Here is a 20797-nt window from a genome sequence, read left to right as displayed (position 1 = left end):
AAATGAACATTTAACTTTTTACACAAAAATGTTACTTTAGACCCAATTTTTTTTATTTTCACAGGGGTAACAAGAAAAAATGGACCCCAAAATTTGTTGTGCAATTTTCCCTGGGCACGCAGATACCCCATATGTGGGGAAAAAACACTGTTTGGGCGCACGGCAGGGCTCGGAAGGGAAGGAGCGCCATTTGACTTTTTGATTGTAAAATTTGCTTGAATAATTAGCGGACGCCATGCTGCGTTTGGAGAGCCCCTGTGTGCCCAAACATTGGAGCTCCCCCACAAGTGACCCCATTTTGGAAACTAGACCCCCCAAGGCACCTATCTAGATGCATAGTGAGCACTTGGAACCCCCAGGTGCTTCACAAATTGATTCGTAAAAATGAAAAAGTGAAAAAAAAAAACACTTTTTCATTTTTATGAATCAATTTGTGAAGCACCTGGGGGTTCCAAGTGCTCACTATGCATCTAGATAGGTGCCTTGGGGGGTCTAGTTTCCAAAATGGGGTCACTTGTGGGGGAGCTCCAATGTTTAGTCACACAGGGCCTCTCCAAACGCGACATAGTTCCAATTTGTTAGCGGACACCATGTCGCGTTTGGAGAGCTCCTGTGTGCCTAAACATTGGAGCTCCCCCACAAGTGACCCCATTTTGGAAACTAGACCACCCAAGGCACCTATCTAGATGCATAGTGAGCACTTGGAACCCCCAGGTGCTTCACAAATTGATTCGTAAAAATGAAAAAGTATTTTTTTTTCCACTTTTTCATTTTTACGAATCAATTTGTGAAGCACCTGGGGGTTCCAAGTGCTCATTATGCATCTAGATAGGTGCCTTGGGTGGTCTAGTTTCCAAAATGGGGTCACTTGTGGGGGAGCTCCAAACTTTAGGCACGCAGGGGCTCTCCAAACGCAACATGGCGTCCGCTAACAATTTGAACCGATTTTCCATTCAATTTGTTAGCGGACACCATGTCGCGTTTGGAGAGCCCCTGATGTGCCTAAACAGTGGAGCTCCCCCACAAGTGACCCCATTTTGGAAACTATACCCCTCAAGAATTTTATTAAGGTGTATAGTGAACATTTTGAACCCAGAGGTACGACACAGAATTTGTTTACATTAGGTCATCATATTGAATAAGTTGTCATTAGTCTTGAGCGCAAGTGCTCGCTACTTGAGTTTGCATCGGGTACTCAGGTATGCACCATGTACTGCGTGTGCTCGAGTGACATGCTCGAGTCCCCGCCTGGATGTTTCACGGTTATTAGACACCCAAAAAAAAACATGCGGGGATCGTTCGTGCATGGCAGGCAATCCCCGCAAAGTTTTTTGGGCCGTGAAGCATATAGGGCGGAGACTCGAGCATGTCACTCAAATACCCACGATACTCAATGCATGCCAGAACACCCGATGCAAACTCAAGTAGCGAGCACTTGCGCTCAACACTAGTCGCCATATCGTAATCTTTTTTTCTTACTTTTGAAAAAAATCACAACCCCATCACAACCCTAACCCCAACCCTAACCTCAACCCCAGCCCTAACCCTAACACAACCGTAACCGTGGCACAACCCTAACCCTAGCACAACCCTAACCCTAGCACAACCCTAACCTGAGAGTTTATTTTTTACACCGTTCCTCATGCGGTATAAGTGATTAGACGACTTTATTCTTCGGGTCGGTGTGATTACAGCGATACCAGAATCATATGGGGTTTTTATGACTGGCAGCTGTCACACACTAAAAGACGCATTTTTTGTAAAATCTAGTTTTTGCATCGCCATATTTTGAGAGCTATAATTTTTCCAGATTTTGCCAGACAGTCATTTGACGGCTTGTTTTTTGCGGGATGAGTTGACGTTTTTATTGGTGCCATTTTCAGGCACGTGACATTTTTTGATCGCTTTCTATTCCGATTTTTGGGAGGCAGAATAAACAAAAACCAACAATTCAGGAATTTTTTTTTTTTTTTTTTTCTTCTGTTCCGCGTGTGGTAAAATTGATAAGGCAGCTTTATTCTTCGGGTCAGTATGTTTACAGTGGTACCACATTTATATCGTATTTCTATGTTTTGCACTTTTACATAATAAAAGCAATTTTATAGAAAAAAATATTTTTTAGCATAGCTTTATTCTGAGAGCTATAACTTTTTTATTTTTCGGCTGATGGAGCTGTATAGCGGCTTGTTTTTTGCGGGACGAGATGACGTTTTCAGCGGTACCATTTTTATTTATATTTGTCTTTTTGATCGCGTGTTATTCCATTTTTTGTTTGGCGGTATAGTGATAAAGCATTGTTTTTTGCTTCGTTTTTTACTTATTTTTTTTACCGTGTTCACTGAAGGGGTTAACTAGTGGGACAGTTTTATAGGTCAGGTTGTTCCGGACGCGGCGATACCAAATATGTGTACTTTTATTGTTTTTTTTTATAATAATATTTATTGATGGGTACATTATATTTTTATTTTTGGTGGATTATTTTTTTTATTATATTTTTACAATTTTTTTTTTCACTTTCTGATAGTTTTTATACTTTATTACTTTGTCCCACTATGGGACTTTCACTTTTTTTTCTCTGATCGCCTGCATGGCACAGGAATGCAGCACCATCCCTGTGCCATGCAGGCTGTCAGCGCTGGACAGGGAGAAGATTGTTTGGAGATGCACTGCGCATGTCCAAAAAATCTTCCTGCTGTCTGGTGACTCGGATGTTGTCATGACGACATCGGGTCGTCATGGCAACATCCTGGAAGCCACGGCAGACAGCGCTGGAAGCCGGAAGAGGAGGTATCTGCGATCACCTCCCCTTACCACCGCAATGCTGCGATCGCTCCCTGCACATAGTACCGGGTGTCAGCTGTGACAGCCTGTGTGCGCGCGCGATCGCCATGACGTACTAATACGGGTCTGGCTCTTGAGTCCCAGGGTCACAGACGCGTATTAGTACGTCTAATGTTGTTAAGGGGTTAAACATCATCTGCCAAGTGTTTGCCCATTCAGTCATCTTATCCAGATCGTTCTGCAATATTGTAACGTCCAAGTCATTTTTTAATGCACCCCATAGTCATCCATAGTAGTATAATGCACCCCCATAGTCATCCATGTAGTATAATGCACCCCCATTGTCATCCACACTAGTATAATGCACTACCATAGTGATCCATAGTAGTATGGTCACTGATTTTTTTTTTTTTAAATAAATACTCACCGTTCCTTCGCTCCTGTACCCATGCGTCCTCTTCTGAAGCTGGTAGCTGACTCCGGCGTGCGACGGGAGCATGTGACTTCACTGCCATGCGCCCCGTCACGTGCACGACGACGTCAGCTGCTAGCCTTTGATTGGCCAGCAGCGTGTATTGTGGTGTGCAGACCCACGCGCCGCAATACGATTCAACTGCATGTGCGTCTGAGGAAGCACATCCATTTGAAGCTTTAGCTGGCGTCAGCGGGCCCCAGCCCTCACTCGCCAGGCCCAGTAGCAGCGGCGACCGCGGACGTTGCGCTGCTAGGCAGCATGAATCAGACACTGGCTGTAGGATTGAAACACTGCAGCTTTTCAGATAAAACATATATGGCCCAGATTGCATCTAGCGTAAAACACTTTGAAAAGTTTTGCAACTTTTTGCGTTTTCACACCAGTTCTGGCACGATCCTCCAAAGTTCGGGACGGGGACAGATAAATTCATCAAAATTTGTAGCATAATTTATGCCAGAAATTTTACATATTTCTGGCGATGGGTACGAGAGGTGGATACCACTAAGATGCGCCGAATTCATGAGGCCTCTTAATGATTAAAGTGCATTTTACTCCACCACGCCTGTTTATTAAAACTGGCGAGTACAGCGTATTGGGCCCATAGTTTGAAAAGCTGGCCAGCGACCAAGTGTTTTTGCTGGATAGTCCATGGTGGGTCCCCGGCCTTCTTCAGTTGACTGACAGGTCTCTCCTTATCTGTCAGTCAAAAAGATCAGGGCGGGGGCTGCATCGGTCTAGTACGGTCTCTCCCTATAGTCCCAGTCGGCTTTTCTATGTTTACTCTAAACAGCAGTGCGTCCCAGTGTAACACGTTCCCGTTTGCAGTCGAGTTTGCCTGTGGTTTGGGCAGCATGAAGCTAATGACCGATTACATTTAAAAAAAAAAAAGAGACTAAAAGCCATTTTCTTTAAATAAAATATTTTATTTCATATACACTATAAATAAAAGAATCCCTTTACACTTGGTATATTCAGAACTGTGAACACATTCACTATATATAAATGTGGACACCTGTAATACCGCCATATGCAGCCAATGTACTACCGCCACATAGTGCACACATTGTGCATAGCATCCAAAACGTATCGTCTGACTTTTACAAATGAAACAATGTAGCGTAGGCCATAGTCACCTAGTACAAAAGAGAGTAGTTGCCCGTGGCAACCCGGTCAGTTTTTCCTCTCATAATTTTTCACACTATTTGTAAAATAATAGTAACATCTACATTTTAGTCACAATCATACAGTTTGTCTCCATTAATAAAACAGCTTGAAAGAGGTCAGGGGCCATTTATTTAAAAGTGTTGCTAAGGAGAGCTAGAGCCATTGCTCATAGCAACCAATCAGATTACAGCTTTCATGGTGTAGGAGACGTTTTTGAAGTGAAAGCTGCAACCTGATTGGTTGTAGTCAGACAGAAGAGGAGAAGCCTGTGCAGCGGCAGAGCACTCCCCGTGTGCATAGCGGTGCAGTCGGTAGACTCTCCTCCGGACGGAGCACGTCAAATCTCTGCTTCCGTAGGAAAAAAAAAGTTATCTTCCTGTTCTCGTGATACTTAGCGGAGAGCACGGGGCGCGGCCCAGGCGGCGGCTACAGGACTGACATATTGTATCTGCAGGAAGCTCGGGTACAGCACCGTGCACACCGGTAACGTCCTGCGTGGAATTATAGCTGGCTGCTGCATCATGATGACAGCTTTGCAAACTTTCAGGGATGCCCATTAGGGAGGATCTTGTCCTCCCTGTTTTTAGCCTGCCCCCTTCCACACCTCCTCCACTTCCTGGATGCAAGAATCTGCACCAATATTTAGGCGCCATGGGCGACATTTTTGCGTTTGTGCCCAAAATTTTGCAGTTTGCGACATTTACTTGTCCTAAATGCATGCAACAAATTTATTAATGTTTTAGGCTTTTTTTTTTACACCTTTTTTTTTGGACCTGCACTAAAATTTAAAGGGTTTGTCCACTACTTTGACAACCCCTTCTTAAATGCCTGAGACCCCGAGTAATATAAAAGCCTATAGTCGAGTCGTGCCAGCGACGTCGGCGCTGCTGTTCCTGGTGGGTGACGGGTCATGTGAGTGCTGTGATCAGCTGCTGATTGGCAGCAGCACTTACATGATAAATCAATGTCACCCACCAGGAACAGCAGCGCCGACATCGCTGGCACAGATATGCCGCTGCGGAAGGGGAGTATTCATGTTTTTATCTTCTATGGAGCAATGAATTGATTAAAAAGAAACGGTCACTTTGGAAAATTCTTTTTACCTGCAGATATGGGGGCGATTCATCAAAGCTTTTTCACCAGATTTTTGGGGAAAAAGCTTTGAAAGTTGCATTCTTTTTACGCAAATGTGTGTTTGTGCAAAAAAAACCCAAACATTTTTGCCAAGTTTATGGCATTCTCTCCCCAGTTCTGACAAAGTTGTCGCAACGGGGGAGAGGGGGCATGGCAAAGCCAGCTTTTCAAATTCATGACGGGTAGCAGCGTTCGCTCTGCTAGTGTTGCCCTGTCTGGCTGCCTTAGGCCTCTTTCCCACTTCAGGGTGTCCAGTACCTGCAGTGACCGGTTTCACACCTACTGGAGACACTTATGCAGGTAGACCCATTCAAATGATTGCGTCTGTGCACATGTTAGTGTGTTTCCACAGACCATGTGTCCATGGGCAAAACACTCTGACATGTCCATTTTTTTACCCATTGCATGGGCCGCGAAACGTCCCACACTGATGACACACAGATGACATCTGTGTGACACGTACCGGCACCTGGGAATCAGCGGTACAGCTAGCGCCCTTCCCAAGCGCCGGGTGCTGAACGCTGCCCTCCTCATTGTCCCCTGCTTGCGCTGCGATCAGCGCGAGCAAGGGACAGTGATGAAAGTAGTAGTCTGCTCCCGCTGTCTCCAACTGTAAAAATAATAATAAAATAAAAAAATCCTTTACTCACCTGTCCTAAGTGTCTCCCGCTGTAATCCACCTGACCACTCACGCTGTGGAGAATGACTCGCTCCAGCGAGCGAGTCCTGGAGCTGCGCTCAGCAAGCGGTGTCCTGTCACGCACTGAGCTCAGCACAGCTCTAGGGCCCGCTCGCTGCAGGAGTCATTCTCCCCGTCTCCTCGGCGTGGATTACAGCAGGGGACACTTAGGACAGGTGAGTATAAGGATTTTTTTTATTTTATTCTTATTTTAACAGAGACAGCGGGAGCAGACTCTACTACTCTCAACATTGTCCCCTGCTGGTACTGATCGCAGCGCCGGCAGGAACCATAACTGTACCACTGATTTCCAGGCACCGGTATGTGTGATCCTGATACGGCACACGGTTGCCACACATGTGCCACACACGTGCACACGGATACACTGACATGGATATCTCACGTATTGGTTTTTCCAATACCGGAAATATCCGGGCATGTGAAACCGGCCTTAGTGAAAGTGCGACTGCAAGAAGAAAGTGAACTTATTTCCTACCGGGAGTCGCAGGCTTTCAGTCATAGGGTCGAGCACAGATCAATTACAGACATCGTTCACAGCACTGCTCGCTATACAGTGAGCGGCAGCTGTAAGCACGCTCCGACAGTTTGATCGACAGCTCGCTCTGCACAGATGCACTGCAATGATGGTTATCAATTAAACAACCAGGGTGTGCTTACAGCCGCTGCTCGCACTACAGTGAGCGGTGACAGTAGCTGCTCCGTGCACACCCTTATGACTAAAAGCCAGAGGCTCCTAGGAGGCAATAATTGAATTTTCTCCTGGTATCCGCACTTACAGTAAGAAGGCGGTGCAGCATTGTAACACTATTTACCGGCAGATTAACCACATATCTGCAAGTAAATAGTGTTTTAAGAGGTGACTTTCCCTTTAAGCAGGGGTTGTCTAGTAGTGGACAACCCCTTTAAAAATTAAGCAGGGGAAGTCCCCTAAATGATGCAAATTGAGGAGGTGCACTTTCATCTTCATCTGAATGTAAAGACACTACCACTAAAATATACAGTGGAAGTAAGATTTTTAGGGGGGATAGCAGGGCCGGCGTCAGCACCAGGGTAAGTGCCGGGGCCCTGAGCAGGCGGGGGGGTGGCCCACTCGCCGTCGGGCACCCTGCCGCGCTCTGGGACCCGTGCGTGGTGTCAGCGCCCGCTCCCCCCGCTTGCTCAGGACCCCGGCAGCCGGCGAAACAATACTTACCTCTCCCCGTGCCTTTTTTTTTAATGTATGGAGGCAAAAAGGGGGGGGGAGTGTGACATCCTGCATGGGGCATTAAAAGGGAGGGAAGCGACATCCTGCATGGGGCATTATATGGGGGGGGGGTGACATCCTGCATGGGGCATTATATGGGGGGGTGACATCCTGCATGGGGCATTATAAGGGAGGGGGTGTGACATACTGCATGGGGCATTATAAGGGGGGGGGGTGACATCCTGCATGGGGCATTAAAAGGTGGGGAAGTGACATCCTGCATTGGGCATTAAAAGGGGGGAGTGACATTCCTCCTTGGGCATTATAAGGGAGGGGGTGTGTGACATCCTGCATGGGGCATTAAAAGGGGGGGGAGTGACATCCTGCATGGGGCATTATAAGGGGGGGTGACATCCTGCATGGGGCATTATAAGGGGGGGATGACATCCTGCATTGGGCATTATGTGGGGGGAACAGCCTGCATGGAGCGTTATATGGGGGCCAGTATCCTGTATGGAGCGTTATATGGAGGCCAGTATCCTGTATGGAGCGTTATATGGGGGCCAGTATCCTGTATGGAGCTTTATATGGGGGCCAGTATCCTGTATGGAGCATTTTATGGGGGCCAGTATCCTGTATGGAGCATTTTATGGGGGCCAGTATTTTGTATGGTGCATCATGAATCGTTTTATGTGTTAAAGGGGCCCACTGAGACTCTTTCGCCCAGGGCCCACAAAAACCTGGAGCCGGCCCTGGGGATAGGTTCCCTATATTACTCTATAGCAAGTTTAATAGAAATCGTGGGGCCCGATAACAGAAGTCCTAATTGAATTCAAACCCCACCCAAAAAAAAGAAAATGTAATGTTCAGCTGGTTCACAGAGAGCTCATCGCACAACTTTGCAGCCCTTACAAAGTAGTTTTGCCCCTATTGAAGCCCCTTAGTGTTTCCACTTCCCACACACTAAGATACCCCTTTCATTGCTCCATAAAGTATGATGCCAATAAGTGCCGCCCCAGCACAGTAAGATGCCCCCACACTGAATTCCTGCACAGTACCCTTCACATGCACAGAATGATGACCATATGCAAAGTATGGTACCCCCCAGTGACCCCAACACAGTATGATGGCCCCCACACAGCCCTCCATACAGTATGAAGGACCAGTATAGTGGCCTCCACACTGTATAATGGCCCGCACATATTATAATGGCCCCCATTGGCCCCCACACAACCCTCCACACAGTATAATGGACCCCACACAACCAGGCACACAGTATAATTGCCACCCCCACATAGCCCTTCAAAAATTATAATTGGCCCCTATGTAGTCCTCCAAATAGTATGATGGCTCCCACATAGCAGTCCAGATAGTATGATGACTCCCCAAGTATCATGGTATCTCCCACATAGCCTTCCAAATAGTATTATGGACCCCCACAAAGTACTCATTGGTTAAAAAAAAATAGTTCCCACGCTACTCCAGTCGCTGCAGCGTGTGATCTGCTCTGCTCGGTACAGAGGTCGCTATGTAATGACGTCATCGTGCTCGCTACACAGAGAATGATGGAGGCAGGAGCTTGCGGCCCCCTCTTCCATCATTGCTTTCACCTGTATCTGCATCCATTATGCAGATACAGTTGAAAGTAAGGCCGGTGAGGGCCTGACGCTGACACCGGGCCTCCTATATTCACGGGCCACATGGTCTGCCGCTATTAGCCGTACGTCAATGGTCACGGCCCTCAGACCTCATGTGATGTCCACAGCCAATCTCTGACCTCAGAGGTATCAATCCCTCGTCTAAGTTGCAATGTTTTCTTTGTGACATTCATATTCCTTTGTGTATTTATTTGCAGTTGAAAAATAAGAAAGAAATGTCAGACGTAGAAGATGACCCCTGGATATTCTCAACCAAATCTTTACCTTCAGACTCCCGACTCATGGCAACAATGGCAAACGGGTATCTGGGCACAAGGGTCTATGGAGAGGTCTTGCATGTAAATGGCATCTACAACGGGGCAGTAGGTGACTGTCACAGAGCAAATGTTCCCAGCCCTCTCCATGTCCGCCTCTGTATAAAGAAGGAAGAACTTCTAGATGAAAGGTTCTCTCTAGATGTAAAAACAGGTGGGTGTTGAAAGCTTTTTGGTAATTGAGTAAGGTACAATTCCCTAAAAGAGCATTTTGCATGTAATGATTTCTCGGCTGTCTCCCTGAATCGCACTTGCAGTTTTTGATCAAAGACAGAAGTGGATACAGAGGAGTGAAATATCCGACTTTATACATTTCACATCAAAAATTGCATTTCTGATTCCAGCTGTAACATTTTGTACATGCGTTAGTTTCTTTTTTCTGCTTTGTTTGACACTTTTCTTTCTTTTTTTCTGTGCTTTCAGGTACATTTAGCCGTACCATCCAGTGCTCCACATTTACAGCTACACAGCAGCTCTTTGCTCACCGTTTACACAGACATCTCTTGGTCAACATGATAAGCTTAAGAGGTTCCGGCCCCATTAGTGTCAATCTTGAAGTCAATTTTAAGGCGGAAAGCCAAGACCTAGATCTCCAGGGAGGCCCGGACTACTGTAACGCTAAGTGAGTATTAATACAGAACCTATTCATTTGATGACTTATTTATGAAGCTTTCTAAAAGGATTTATAGTCCAAAAAGGCCTCTCCAGCTGGGCAGTGAGGTCGTTCAGAGTCATTCTGCTATACTATACATTGTAACCTGTATATGCTGCATTATCTGGGCAGGTAAGTAATATTAGAGACTATATTGTAGTAAGTCTATATTCAGTCAATTTTCAGGATTTATTGACTCGTGTGTTACCATCACCTCCTCCATGACTGCTCTCTGTCCCAACAAAAATACGTCTTACAACGGGCTGACTCTTGTAAATTCAATAAGGAATTTCCGCTCTATAATCCCTTGGTGACCGTTATGGTGAATGTGCACACTTGCTGAATGGACTGGGCTCAGGTGCAGAGACCACTCCATATAGCCAGCAAACTTTTTAGATGCCGCTGTCTATCATGATGGTGGCATTTATGAGCTTGGGTAGAGGGGGAGGTTGTCTCTTCTGAACCCCATCGATTTCTCCCCCTGTCTTGCAATGTGTACTGTCTACCTTTTACTACTCCTATTAAGCCCAACCCGTGAATGGGTTTCATAGCAGGCAGGTAATTTATACAATAGACTGCAATACTACGGGAATGAAGTTTATTGTATAGGCGATCCCCTTAGGGGACTATTTAAAAAAAAAATATATGAATAAAAAAAATAGCAACAAATATAAATGTTTAAACCGCCACCCTTTTTCCAGTAATGCAAATAGAGACGTCTAAAAAATTAAAAATGTACATATTTGGTATCGCAGTATGTGTAATTGTCTAAATTAATAAAATATAAAAAATATTTTTGTAAGTTTTTTTTCTTTTCTTATTTTTTCAAGCAGTAAAAAAAAATAAAAAATAAATAAATATATATAATATATATACGAGGGTCAGTCAATAAGTAATGTCTCCTATTTTTTCTCTCCTTTTAATTGGCAAGAAATTCAAATGCAATTACATAGGTTGAAAACCACAACATTAACGATTAATTTGTCACTTTTCAATATAATCTCCATCCATTTCCACAGTCTTGGTCCACCCTTTAACAAGGGCATGTATTCCAGCATGGTAGAAAACCCACCGTGCACAAACTTTTCTGTGGATGAAAATTTTATCAAAACAGATCTCATTGTAGTAGCAAGTTAAACTTAGCAGGATGAAAAAGAGACGAAACCCTGCTCCTACAACTGCACAGATACTGTAGAGTTTTAGTAACAGTCCAAACGATAGTCGACACTCACATCTTATTAGAAGAATTGCTTTATTGATCCAGTAGTATAGAAGGCTCAAAAAATTGTTAAATACAACAGCAAAAAAATAAAATTAAAAAGGCAGAAAAGGAATATCTGCTGCGCTCCCAGGCAACATGTTTCAGACTTACATGGTCCTTTGTCAATAATAAATAGGAGAATAAAGAGTTTTAAGGCATTAAAAAAGTTTTTCATATATTATTATATCAAGCTAAGAAACATACACAATATACAAAAGATTAGGACAAAATGACTTTGTGAGGGTAGCCTAAGGCACTGGTAACAAAGGCCTAAATAGCAAACAAATTGGCATATCCAACTTGGTAAGAGCATAAATACATTGGATTATAATAAAATATCAATGATATGGATAGTTCAGAATGTACACAGTGAGTATGTAGTAAGCATATATTAATGAACAGTTTGTAGATAATTGCAGTCACAGTGTAGATTCAAAGAGCTATCAAATTGACATCCCTGTCCTCCAATGGTACCATATACAAAAAGTAAAAGGGAGGGAATAGGAAGTCAATAGCTTACCAAGTAAAGAGCCAAGGACCAGAGCCTAATAGAGCCTAATAGACTGCGCTCTATTAGGCTCTGGTCCTTGGCTCTTTACTTGGTAAGCTACCCTCACAAAGTCATTTTGTCCTAATCTTTTGTATATTGTGTATGTTTCTTAGCTTGATATAATAATATATGAAAAACCTTTTTAATGCCTTAAAACTCTTTATTCTCCTATTTATTAATGCTTTCTATGAGTTGGCACGGTTTGGCGATCTGGGATAATACTTTTACCCAGATGCGCGAACGTAACATTAATAGGGTCAAATTAATAGTGTTAACATGGTCCTTTGTCAAGCCTGCTATACTACTGGATCAATACAGCAATTATTTTATGAAGATGTGAGTGCTATCGTTTGGACTGTTGCCATCACTGGAGTATTTTGCCGTGCACCCGTACAGGTGAGCTGATTGCTCCATTTTCATATTTGTATATTTTTAGTTCACTATTTGCACCAACAGATTTGCCATGTTAAATTGTGATTTAAACAGAGATTTAAGCCAAATTTAGATATCCTTGACACACGGTCCGAATAACAACTGCAGTGTCCAAACCGGCTGTGGGTCTCCGCAGCTAAACTCATTAGCCTCATGTATGCCAATGAGTCTGTAGATTCAGGATACCTATGGTCAGTCTGGACATCATGATCTGTTTTAAGACTGTGTTTTTCGGACTTTTGTATTCGGTCTTACAATGTTTTTTGTAATTTATTTACATTTATCGCCTGTCCACGGGGTAGGGAAAAATGTCTGATCACTACCCGGACCCCGAATGGTCACTAGAATGGGTGTCCAGACCTTATGTTCTTTCTCACTGTGTCAGTGAACCATTGGGTGCCGAATACCTCATTGATGCCAAAACGGAGTACGTCTACCATCTGCCGGGCAGGTACTGTAAGGGGTAATATACCTTTTTCTCTCTGTGTGGGTTCGTGTAGTCATGTCACGCAAGGTGAGGGAAAGACTAAGTGCACAACAACAGGAAGAGGGGAAGGGAGCCCAACAACTAGGGAAAGAGGGAGTGGAGACCCCTAGGCTGATCTAATATCACCACCCTGCCTTCCCTATCGTCCTTATATAGGTTCCACACCTATCGCTGAGCAGGAACCTAATTCCTGAATGTCCCTAAAGCTTAGCCCTAGATAGGGAGGGGACGGGTTGAGCACTAGTCAGGCCCTGCTACAAATTAAAGACAACAAGGTAAACAAAGGGGATACGCTTAGCTTGAGCAGACACCAGAGAGATAATGCCAACTGTCCTCCAAGGTCACCAAAGAAGAAACTAGCCAACTGCTACTGCCCCAAGCCTGCACAGAGGTACATAGAACTATCACCGGTGACTCTCTGGAGAAACTGAGAGTTTTTAACTACCAAGCAAGGGTGTGTTAATCAGCAGCAGAAGGTGTAGGTCGCTGCTGGGTCCTAAAGGAAGAAGGATAAAACTATACTACAGAGATGAGAGGATCAAGAAGGTGTCTGCAATGCCAAGCGCACTGACCTTCTACAGCTGGATCCAGAGCGAATGTCTGTCACACCTGACACACCCGTGACAAGTCAGTAGCGATTTCCTGTACATAGGCATTGTACAAAAGAATATGTACTGCACAGTATGCGATTTTCTACCATGTGAGCCTAAGGGCAATGCCTATACAGTGGCTCATGCCAAAGGCTGTCGTCTGAAGTTTGTGTTCCCATATATTAATAGTGTCTTCCTCTGACTTTAGGCATAAACCTGATGTGAACAGAGACTTATTTTGTTCTTTTCTTCATAACACGTTATCGCTAGCAATTATCATTACACTTTGTTTTTTTTAGGTACATTTATGGAAGCACCCTAACCCCCGAGGTTCCCTCCTGTCCTCTGAAGACGGTTCATATGATCTACACGCCGGTACCCCAGTGTCTGACATTTTCCTCCGAGCAGGAAAAAACATGGGTGTTCCTCACAGCTGTTTCAGAAACTGAAAAAGACGTGAAAGAAAGATTTGATCAAGGCCTTTCTTTAGCTGATGAGGGGCGGCTTTTCTCTTCGCATGCAAAAGCATGGACGCAGCTATGGGAGGGGAGCAGGATAGCGGTGGAAGGCTCCCTGGTTCTTCAGCAGGCTGTCATTGGATGTCTCTATTATATACTAAGCTCCTTACCACCGCTGGGGTCTGACAAACACTTTAATGGCATCAGTCCTGGAGGTCTGTCCAATGGTCAGCAGAATGAAGACTATTGGGGTCATGTTTTTTGGGACCAAGTACGTTTGATTGTTAGAGCTCACTGCCAGCCATGATGTTATCTTATAGCTCATTCAAATGTCCGAGATCAGACTGCAATGCATGGACTGGCTGTGAATCTCCCGACCTGAGTGTGACAGCCTCCTAGATATACATGAAGCTGTCACGCTCGGGTCAGGAGACCCGCGGCCAGTCCTTATATCAGCGGTCCGATCATGGACGTCTGAATGTGGCCTTATACTGTATAGAGGTGTACTTTTTTTTTTTTAGTTTTAAAATTACTAAAAGTAGATGCAGCACATGTGATGGGTTTTATGTTTACCCTCATTTATGGTAGGAAGTGTAAAGTATAATTTGAAGACTATTCTGGAAGGATTCAACATATTCCTGGATATTGCCTACAGGACAATGAGTCCTAAGAAAAGCTTTAAGGGGTATTCCCATCTCCAAGACCTTATCCCAATATATAGTAGATGCAATAGTATTAGCAAATATCTCCAATTAGAAATGTAGTACAGTTCTTCTGATTCGTTGTGTCCCTTACCCCATGTGTAGGGGACTGCAGAAGCTTAGGTATCCATGGTTATGACCACTCCTATATTGACAGTTAGTTAGTGGTCATAACCATGGATACCTAAGCTTCTGCAGTGCCCTGCACATGGGGTAAGGGACACAACGAATCAGAAGAACTATACTACATTTCTAATTGGAGTCATTTGCTAATATTATTATCATTTTTTATAACCTTTTCCATCACTAATTACTCTACATCTACACAGTTGTCTCCAATCTGTTGTGGATCTACATTTCTTAGGGATTGATAGGATTAGAGAATTGTAGTTTTACAATGGCTGTGAAGTTGGAAACTATCTGCCCTAACCCACTTATTTTGTGATATCAGTGGGAGGTATCGGGCAGACATTTTTTCCTGTCTTCCCATTGAAAAACCATAAACCAAGCTGAGAGATTGTGTGTGTGAGAGTTGGGAGAGGCGGCCTTTTTGGGCTTAGTTATATCACATGTATGGCCAGCTTATAGCTATACGGTACATTCGGATCCACTCTGTTTTTAGCTGGAGAGGTCCAGCCTATGAAAGTATACCGGGCATTATGTGCCTAGTCTAATATTAAAAGCACAGTGTTTTGAAATATGCTTTATTTGTCTCATTGTAATGATTTGTGTCTCCATTACTGAAGGACACTTGGATATATCCGAATATTCTGCTGTTTTACCCTGAGATGGCTCGTCATATTCTTAAATACCGGATTCGAACACTTGAGGGCGCTCTGCACAACGCTGAAGAGCAAGGATATTATGTAAGTCATCAGACAAGTGTATTGTGTTTGCAGCCTAAAGACCTAGGAGCAATATAAATTTAAAGGAGATTTCTATTGAAAGTAAGTTATCACCTATCCAAAGAATAGGTGAAAACTTGTTGATCAGTGTCGGTCTGACCCCTGGGACCCTCACCAATCGACAGTCGAGAGCAGCGCCTGGCAGCCCCATAGGGAATGGAGTGCAGGTTGAGCATGTGCACTGCCACTCTATTTTAACAGTTACGCTTTTATTCCCGTTAGTATTGAGCGGCAGTGCACATGCTCGACCTGCACTCCATTCCCTATCGGGCTTTTGGGTGCTGCTCTCGACTTTATCCAGCAGCCCCATAGGGAATGAATACAGCGCCATCAGCCATCTGACCTGCCACTCCATTTTGTAACGGAGATATAAATTCCCCATTCTGCCAATCAGTGTGTGCTCTAGAGGTCAGAACCCCCCCCCCCCATAGTAAGTTATCATTGTGTGGTAGGTGATAACTTGGTTTTATCAGAGAACCCCTTTTAAATAGTATTTGTGAAACAGTGACAGGGAACCTGTCATGTATAATTACTCTATTAACCTGCAGATATGGGGTAATCTCCAGGTTAATTGCGTTCTGAAGCTGCCCGAGGCCCTCACTGAGAGCCCCGCTGCCTGGAGGAAATGAGCTTTATTCCTTCCACTAGCGTTTGGCTTTCAGTCACGGAGGCGGTGCCTGCTTGGTTTTTGTCACTGTTCTGTGTATAGAGAGCTTCAGTTGTATCCGCACCCACAGCACTGACTGACAGCTGGACCTAATGATGAGCTGCTGTCAATCAGTACCGGGGGTGACGTTTTAGCCGCCGCTCTTTATGTACAGAGCGGTGACTGAAGCCGTGCCGGCGCCACCCCAGTGACTGAAAGAGTGACACTGTCGGGGGCATAAAGCACCTTTTATGGTAAAGTCAATGGTGTGATTCATAACAAGATCTCATCCTTCAAAAAAAAACAACATTTTTATGTTGTTGATGTAAAAATATATATGGAAAAAAAATGGCTCTTAGAATAACTGGAGGAAACATAAAAGTGCAAAATCACAAATTGTCTCAGCGCGGAATGGGTTACGTATGTCTTGGTAACAAATTGGGCAGGATATTATCACATTATTCTAAATTTGTCTTAATCATTTAGGGTGCAAAATTCCCCTGGGAAAGCGCATTAACAGGATATGAAGTTTGTCCTGAGAAAATATATGGAGATCAGGAAATTCACATTAATGGAGATGTTTTGATGATATTCCGACAATACTATTACATGACCAAGGTACCAATCCGATGATTTTTATTTTATGTGGTGTGCTATCATTTACTTGGCAGGTAGTATTGGATTTATTAGGTACTGACTGTGAGATAAAGTGGACAAAAAGATGCACATTCATTCTGTTCACATTCATATTGTGCTCTTCGCTGAGAACGGCTTCACAAGTTCTGTCTAAATCCTTGAAAAATGGGATTCAGATGGAATCTGTGATGGAGCCATTTCTTATAATCAGGCAGACAAGAGTCACTTTGGACTACGTCCGGCTCATCTTCTGGTGGTGTGTGTATCTTTTCTGGGGGGTTTTTTTGCCTTTTTTTTTTTTTTTTTAAGGCAAATATCAAAAGACTGACCTTCACTTCCAAACAGAAAACTGGTGTGTACAGGTGTATACTAAGAGTAGCCATCTCCATACAGAACTAACAAATAAAGGTGCACTCTGTAGCGCTTTAGCATGCAAACATGAAATATGAAATTTGAATTGCATAATTGCTCTAGAAAATAGGAAAAAGTGAAGATACTTGGCACATAATTTGGCCAATTCATGCATGCCCAACAACCGCGGCAAGGCGACCTTCATTGCTGGGAACCTATCCTAATGTGAATCCCAGCAATTAAGGTCGCCTTGTCGTTGGCTGCTGGGCATGCATGAATTGGCCAAATTATGTGCTAAGTATTTTCGCTTTTCCTATTTTCTAGAGTAGTAATGCAATTCAAATTTCATATTTCATGAACGCAGATGCAAAATCCTAGCAAAACCAAAGAAATGAGCTGGACAATAAGCTTGTATACATGCAAAGTTTGAGCACGTTCAGAGTGTGGCCATTTCACAGACAAAATTCAAGAAAAAAAAAATAAGCATAGACCCTACAGAAAGTAAATCATAATATTACATGTAAATAACATAGGGGACTTGGTTAACGCTATTTTAATCAAAAAGACTTAAAAGCCATCCCACCGCGACAAGGTGTACCCATCGGGAGGGTCCTAACCTGTCTCTAGGATTAAAACTTTACCATTTGTCAAACAACGTCAGTGTTTATAAGGGCAGAGCAGGACAGGGCCAGACTGAGACACCCATCCATGGGAAGCAATACAGATGAAATATAGCTCAGGAAGGGGGGCCACGGACCCTGTTTGTACGAGAAATTACAGCAAACCAAAGAAATGAGCCAGACTATAAGCTGGTATACGTACAAAGTGTAAGAGCACGTTCACACTGTTTTCTTAGACAAAACCCAAGTAAAAAACAAAGTGAGCATATACTATACTCTACAGCAAGTTAATAGTATATGTTAAATGACGCAATAGTCTAGTCTCCTTTTGCTTTTGTGTCAGACGGACACCACTGGAACACCGGCCAGATGGAGTACTTCTTCATTCTAGTGAATTGTTCCGTCTCAATCCTGTTTTTTGGGAATATTGATGGAAACTACGCCAGTGTGAAAAACTTTTTTGATTTATTTATATTTTAGGACGTGGATTTTTTTGCTGCGAGTGGCGGCTGGGACGTGGTGAGCGCAGTCGCAGATTACTGGTGTAGCAGAGTTACGTGGAGTGAAGACGAACAGTGCTATCATATTACAGGTACACACACATGCACACTCCTAGGAATATGCAGTAAAGGCACAGTAACAAAGAAGAGATTGAATTAGCCATGAAGGATTGCTGTCAGCAGTGACTGACAAGCTGCTGTGTGTCTCCATACTCCGCAGTCAGCCATCGATCACTGTGCAGAGGGCAGGGGAGGCAGGATAAGAGCCGTCTCTCCGGCATTCATTGAGCTCATAACTATGAGGCTGCCGTAGTCTCTGATTGTGTTTATTAGCCAGATGCCATTTGGACTCAGGAGAGCGTCCTTGTCACTGTATTATGCCACTTTAAATATGGCTGCATATTCTGGTGAAGCAGCAAGAACGGGAGCCGCTTATTATGCAGAGTTTACATGGAGATTATTCCAAAATGGAGAACCGCACCCCCCCCCGTTCCCCAATACCCGCACCTATGGTGTCCATATGTCTCATTAAGAAGACTTCCCTTTATTGGACTGCTGAGTTTTTGACTAATAAAATGGTTGCTGTGTGATGTTGAAGGGCCAAAATTCTTTTTTTAATGTATTTATATATAAATGTTATTTCTTTTTTTTTCTACAGGGGTGATGCCTGCAGATGAATATCACAATGATGTGAATAACTCTGTATATACAAATGCACTGGCGCAGATCAGGTGATGCTTTTGATACTATATTATCTCATAATAATACTTTTACGCCTCATACATATCACATATCTATGCTGTGTTGATCTGTAATACAGCGCTCAATTTTTGCACCAAGGCGCACTTTTTGTTTCTTATAATGTGTTGTATTGTAGGGATATCCATACTGACACCATACAGCAATGCAGAAATAGAAGAAGTCAATAACACTAACCCATGTGGCGTCATAAAGGGTTAGTGCACACAGCTTTGCAACGTAGCGGAGCTGTAATATATACCGTATTTTTCGAACTATAAGACGCACCGAACCATAAGACGCACCTGGGTTTTAAATGAGGAAAATAGAAAAAAAAATGTAAGCAAAAAATGTGGTCATGATGCCCTGTTAAAGGGGAGGGGGTCTGCTGCTGACACTGTTATAGGGGTAATGTCCCCCAATTCTGTTAATATCCCCCATCCTGGTATATATGGCCCCCTCCTTCTTGTTATACGTGGCCCTCATCCCCATCCTGATATGCATGGCACCCCTCATCCCCATCCTGGTATGCATGGCCCCCATCATCCCTCTTCCTGGTATGTAATGCACCCTTCATCCTGGTATGTATGGCCCCCTTCATCCCTCTTCCTGGTATGTATGGCCCCCTTCATCCCTCTTCCTGGTATGTATGGCCCCTCTTATCCCTCTTCCTGGTATTTATGGCCCCCCTCATCCCTCTTCCTGGTATGTATGACCCCCCCCTTATCCCTCTTCCTGGTATGTATGGTCACCTTCATCCCTCTTCCTGGTATGTATGGCCCCCCTCATCCCTCTTCCTGGTATGTGTGGCCCCCCTCATCCCTCTTCCTGGTATGTGTGGCCCCCCTCATCCCTCTTCCTGGTATGTGTGGCCCCCCTCATCCCTCTTCCTGGTATGTGTGGTCCCCTTCATCCCTCTTCCTGGTATGTGTGGTCCCCTTCATCCCTCTTCCTGGTATGTGTGGCCCCCTTCATCCCTCTTCCTGGTATGTATGGTCCCCTTCATCCCTCTTCCTGGTATGTATGGCCCCCTTCATCCCTCTTCCTGGTATGTATGGCCCCCTTCATCCCTTTTTTTTGGTATGTATGGCTCCCTTCATCCCTGTTCCTGGTATGTATGGCATCCCTCTTCCTGGTATGTATGGCCCCCCTCATCCCTCTTCCTGGTATGTGTGGCCCCCCCTCATCCCTCTTCCTGGTATGTGTGGCCCCCCCCTCATCCCTCTTCCTGGTATGTATGGCCCCCCTCATCCCTCTTCCTGGTATGTGTGGCCCCCCCCTCATCCCTCTTCCTGATATGTGTGGCCCCCTTCATCCCTCTTCCTGGTATGTGTGGCCCCCTTCATCCCTCTTCCTGGTATGTGTGGTCCCCTTCATCCCTCTTCCTGGTATGTATGGCCCTCTTCATCCCTCTTCCTGGTATGTATGTTGTGTGTGTGTGTGTGTGTGTTTATAGGACTATAAGATGCACCCCCCACTTCCTCCAAAATTTTGGAGGAAAAATGTATGTCTTAGTCCGAAAAATACCGTGTATATACTGAGCACAGTGGCTCAGTGGTTAGCACTGTTCCTTTGCAGCGTTGGGGTCCTGGGTTCAAATCCCACCAAGGAAAACATCTGCAAGGAGTTTGTATGGGTTTCCTCCGGGTTCTACTGTTTCCTCCCACACTCCAAAGACATACTGATAGGGAATGTAGATTGTGAGCCCCAATGGGGACAGTGATGATAATGTATGTTAAAGCGCTGTGGAATTAATGGAATAAGTGAGTAACTAAATTAATAAATGAATATATTTTTCCATTAAGAGCAATTTATCTGTGATGATGGTTTGGGTAAAGTTTTTTTTTTTCTTTAGTGTGAC

At 44.2% G+C, this 20797-nt stretch overlaps 1 protein-coding gene across 2 annotated transcripts in view; it reads left to right on the top strand.

The window, feature by feature from the left end:
• Window positions 1-4679: 4679 nt before the first annotated feature.
• PGGHG (protein-glucosylgalactosylhydroxylysine glucosidase) overlaps window positions 4680-20797 on the top strand; it is a 28764-nt gene continuing 12646 nt past the window's right edge. The window contains exons 1-8 of one of the 2 annotated variants that reach the window (XM_073658388.1): window positions 4680-4883; window positions 9293-9563; window positions 9833-10031; window positions 13681-14110; window positions 15287-15406; window positions 16578-16709; window positions 18179-18290; window positions 18857-18929. In XM_073658388.1, coding sequence (XP_073514489.1) covers window positions 9311-9563; window positions 9833-10031; window positions 13681-14110; window positions 15287-15406; window positions 16578-16709; window positions 18179-18290; window positions 18857-18929 — 1319 coding nt within the window. In that variant the 5' untranslated portion in view covers window positions 4680-4883; window positions 9293-9310. Of the gene's footprint in view, window positions 4904-9292; window positions 9564-9832; window positions 10032-13680; window positions 14111-15286; window positions 15407-16577; window positions 16710-18178; window positions 18291-18856; window positions 18930-20797 lie in introns of both variants that reach the window. The other variant, XM_073658387.1, reaches the window with a different exon arrangement.

This window comes from Phyllobates terribilis, unplaced genomic scaffold, assembly GCF_046119375.1.
Source record: "Phyllobates terribilis strain yellow unplaced genomic scaffold, ASM4611937v1 Scaffold_13__5_contigs__length_258822181, whole genome shotgun sequence".
Lineage (NCBI taxonomy): Eukaryota > Metazoa > Chordata > Amphibia > Anura > Dendrobatidae > Phyllobates > Phyllobates terribilis.
Note: the sequence above shows the minus strand (reverse complement) of the source record. Positions and strands in the feature narration are given on the sequence as shown.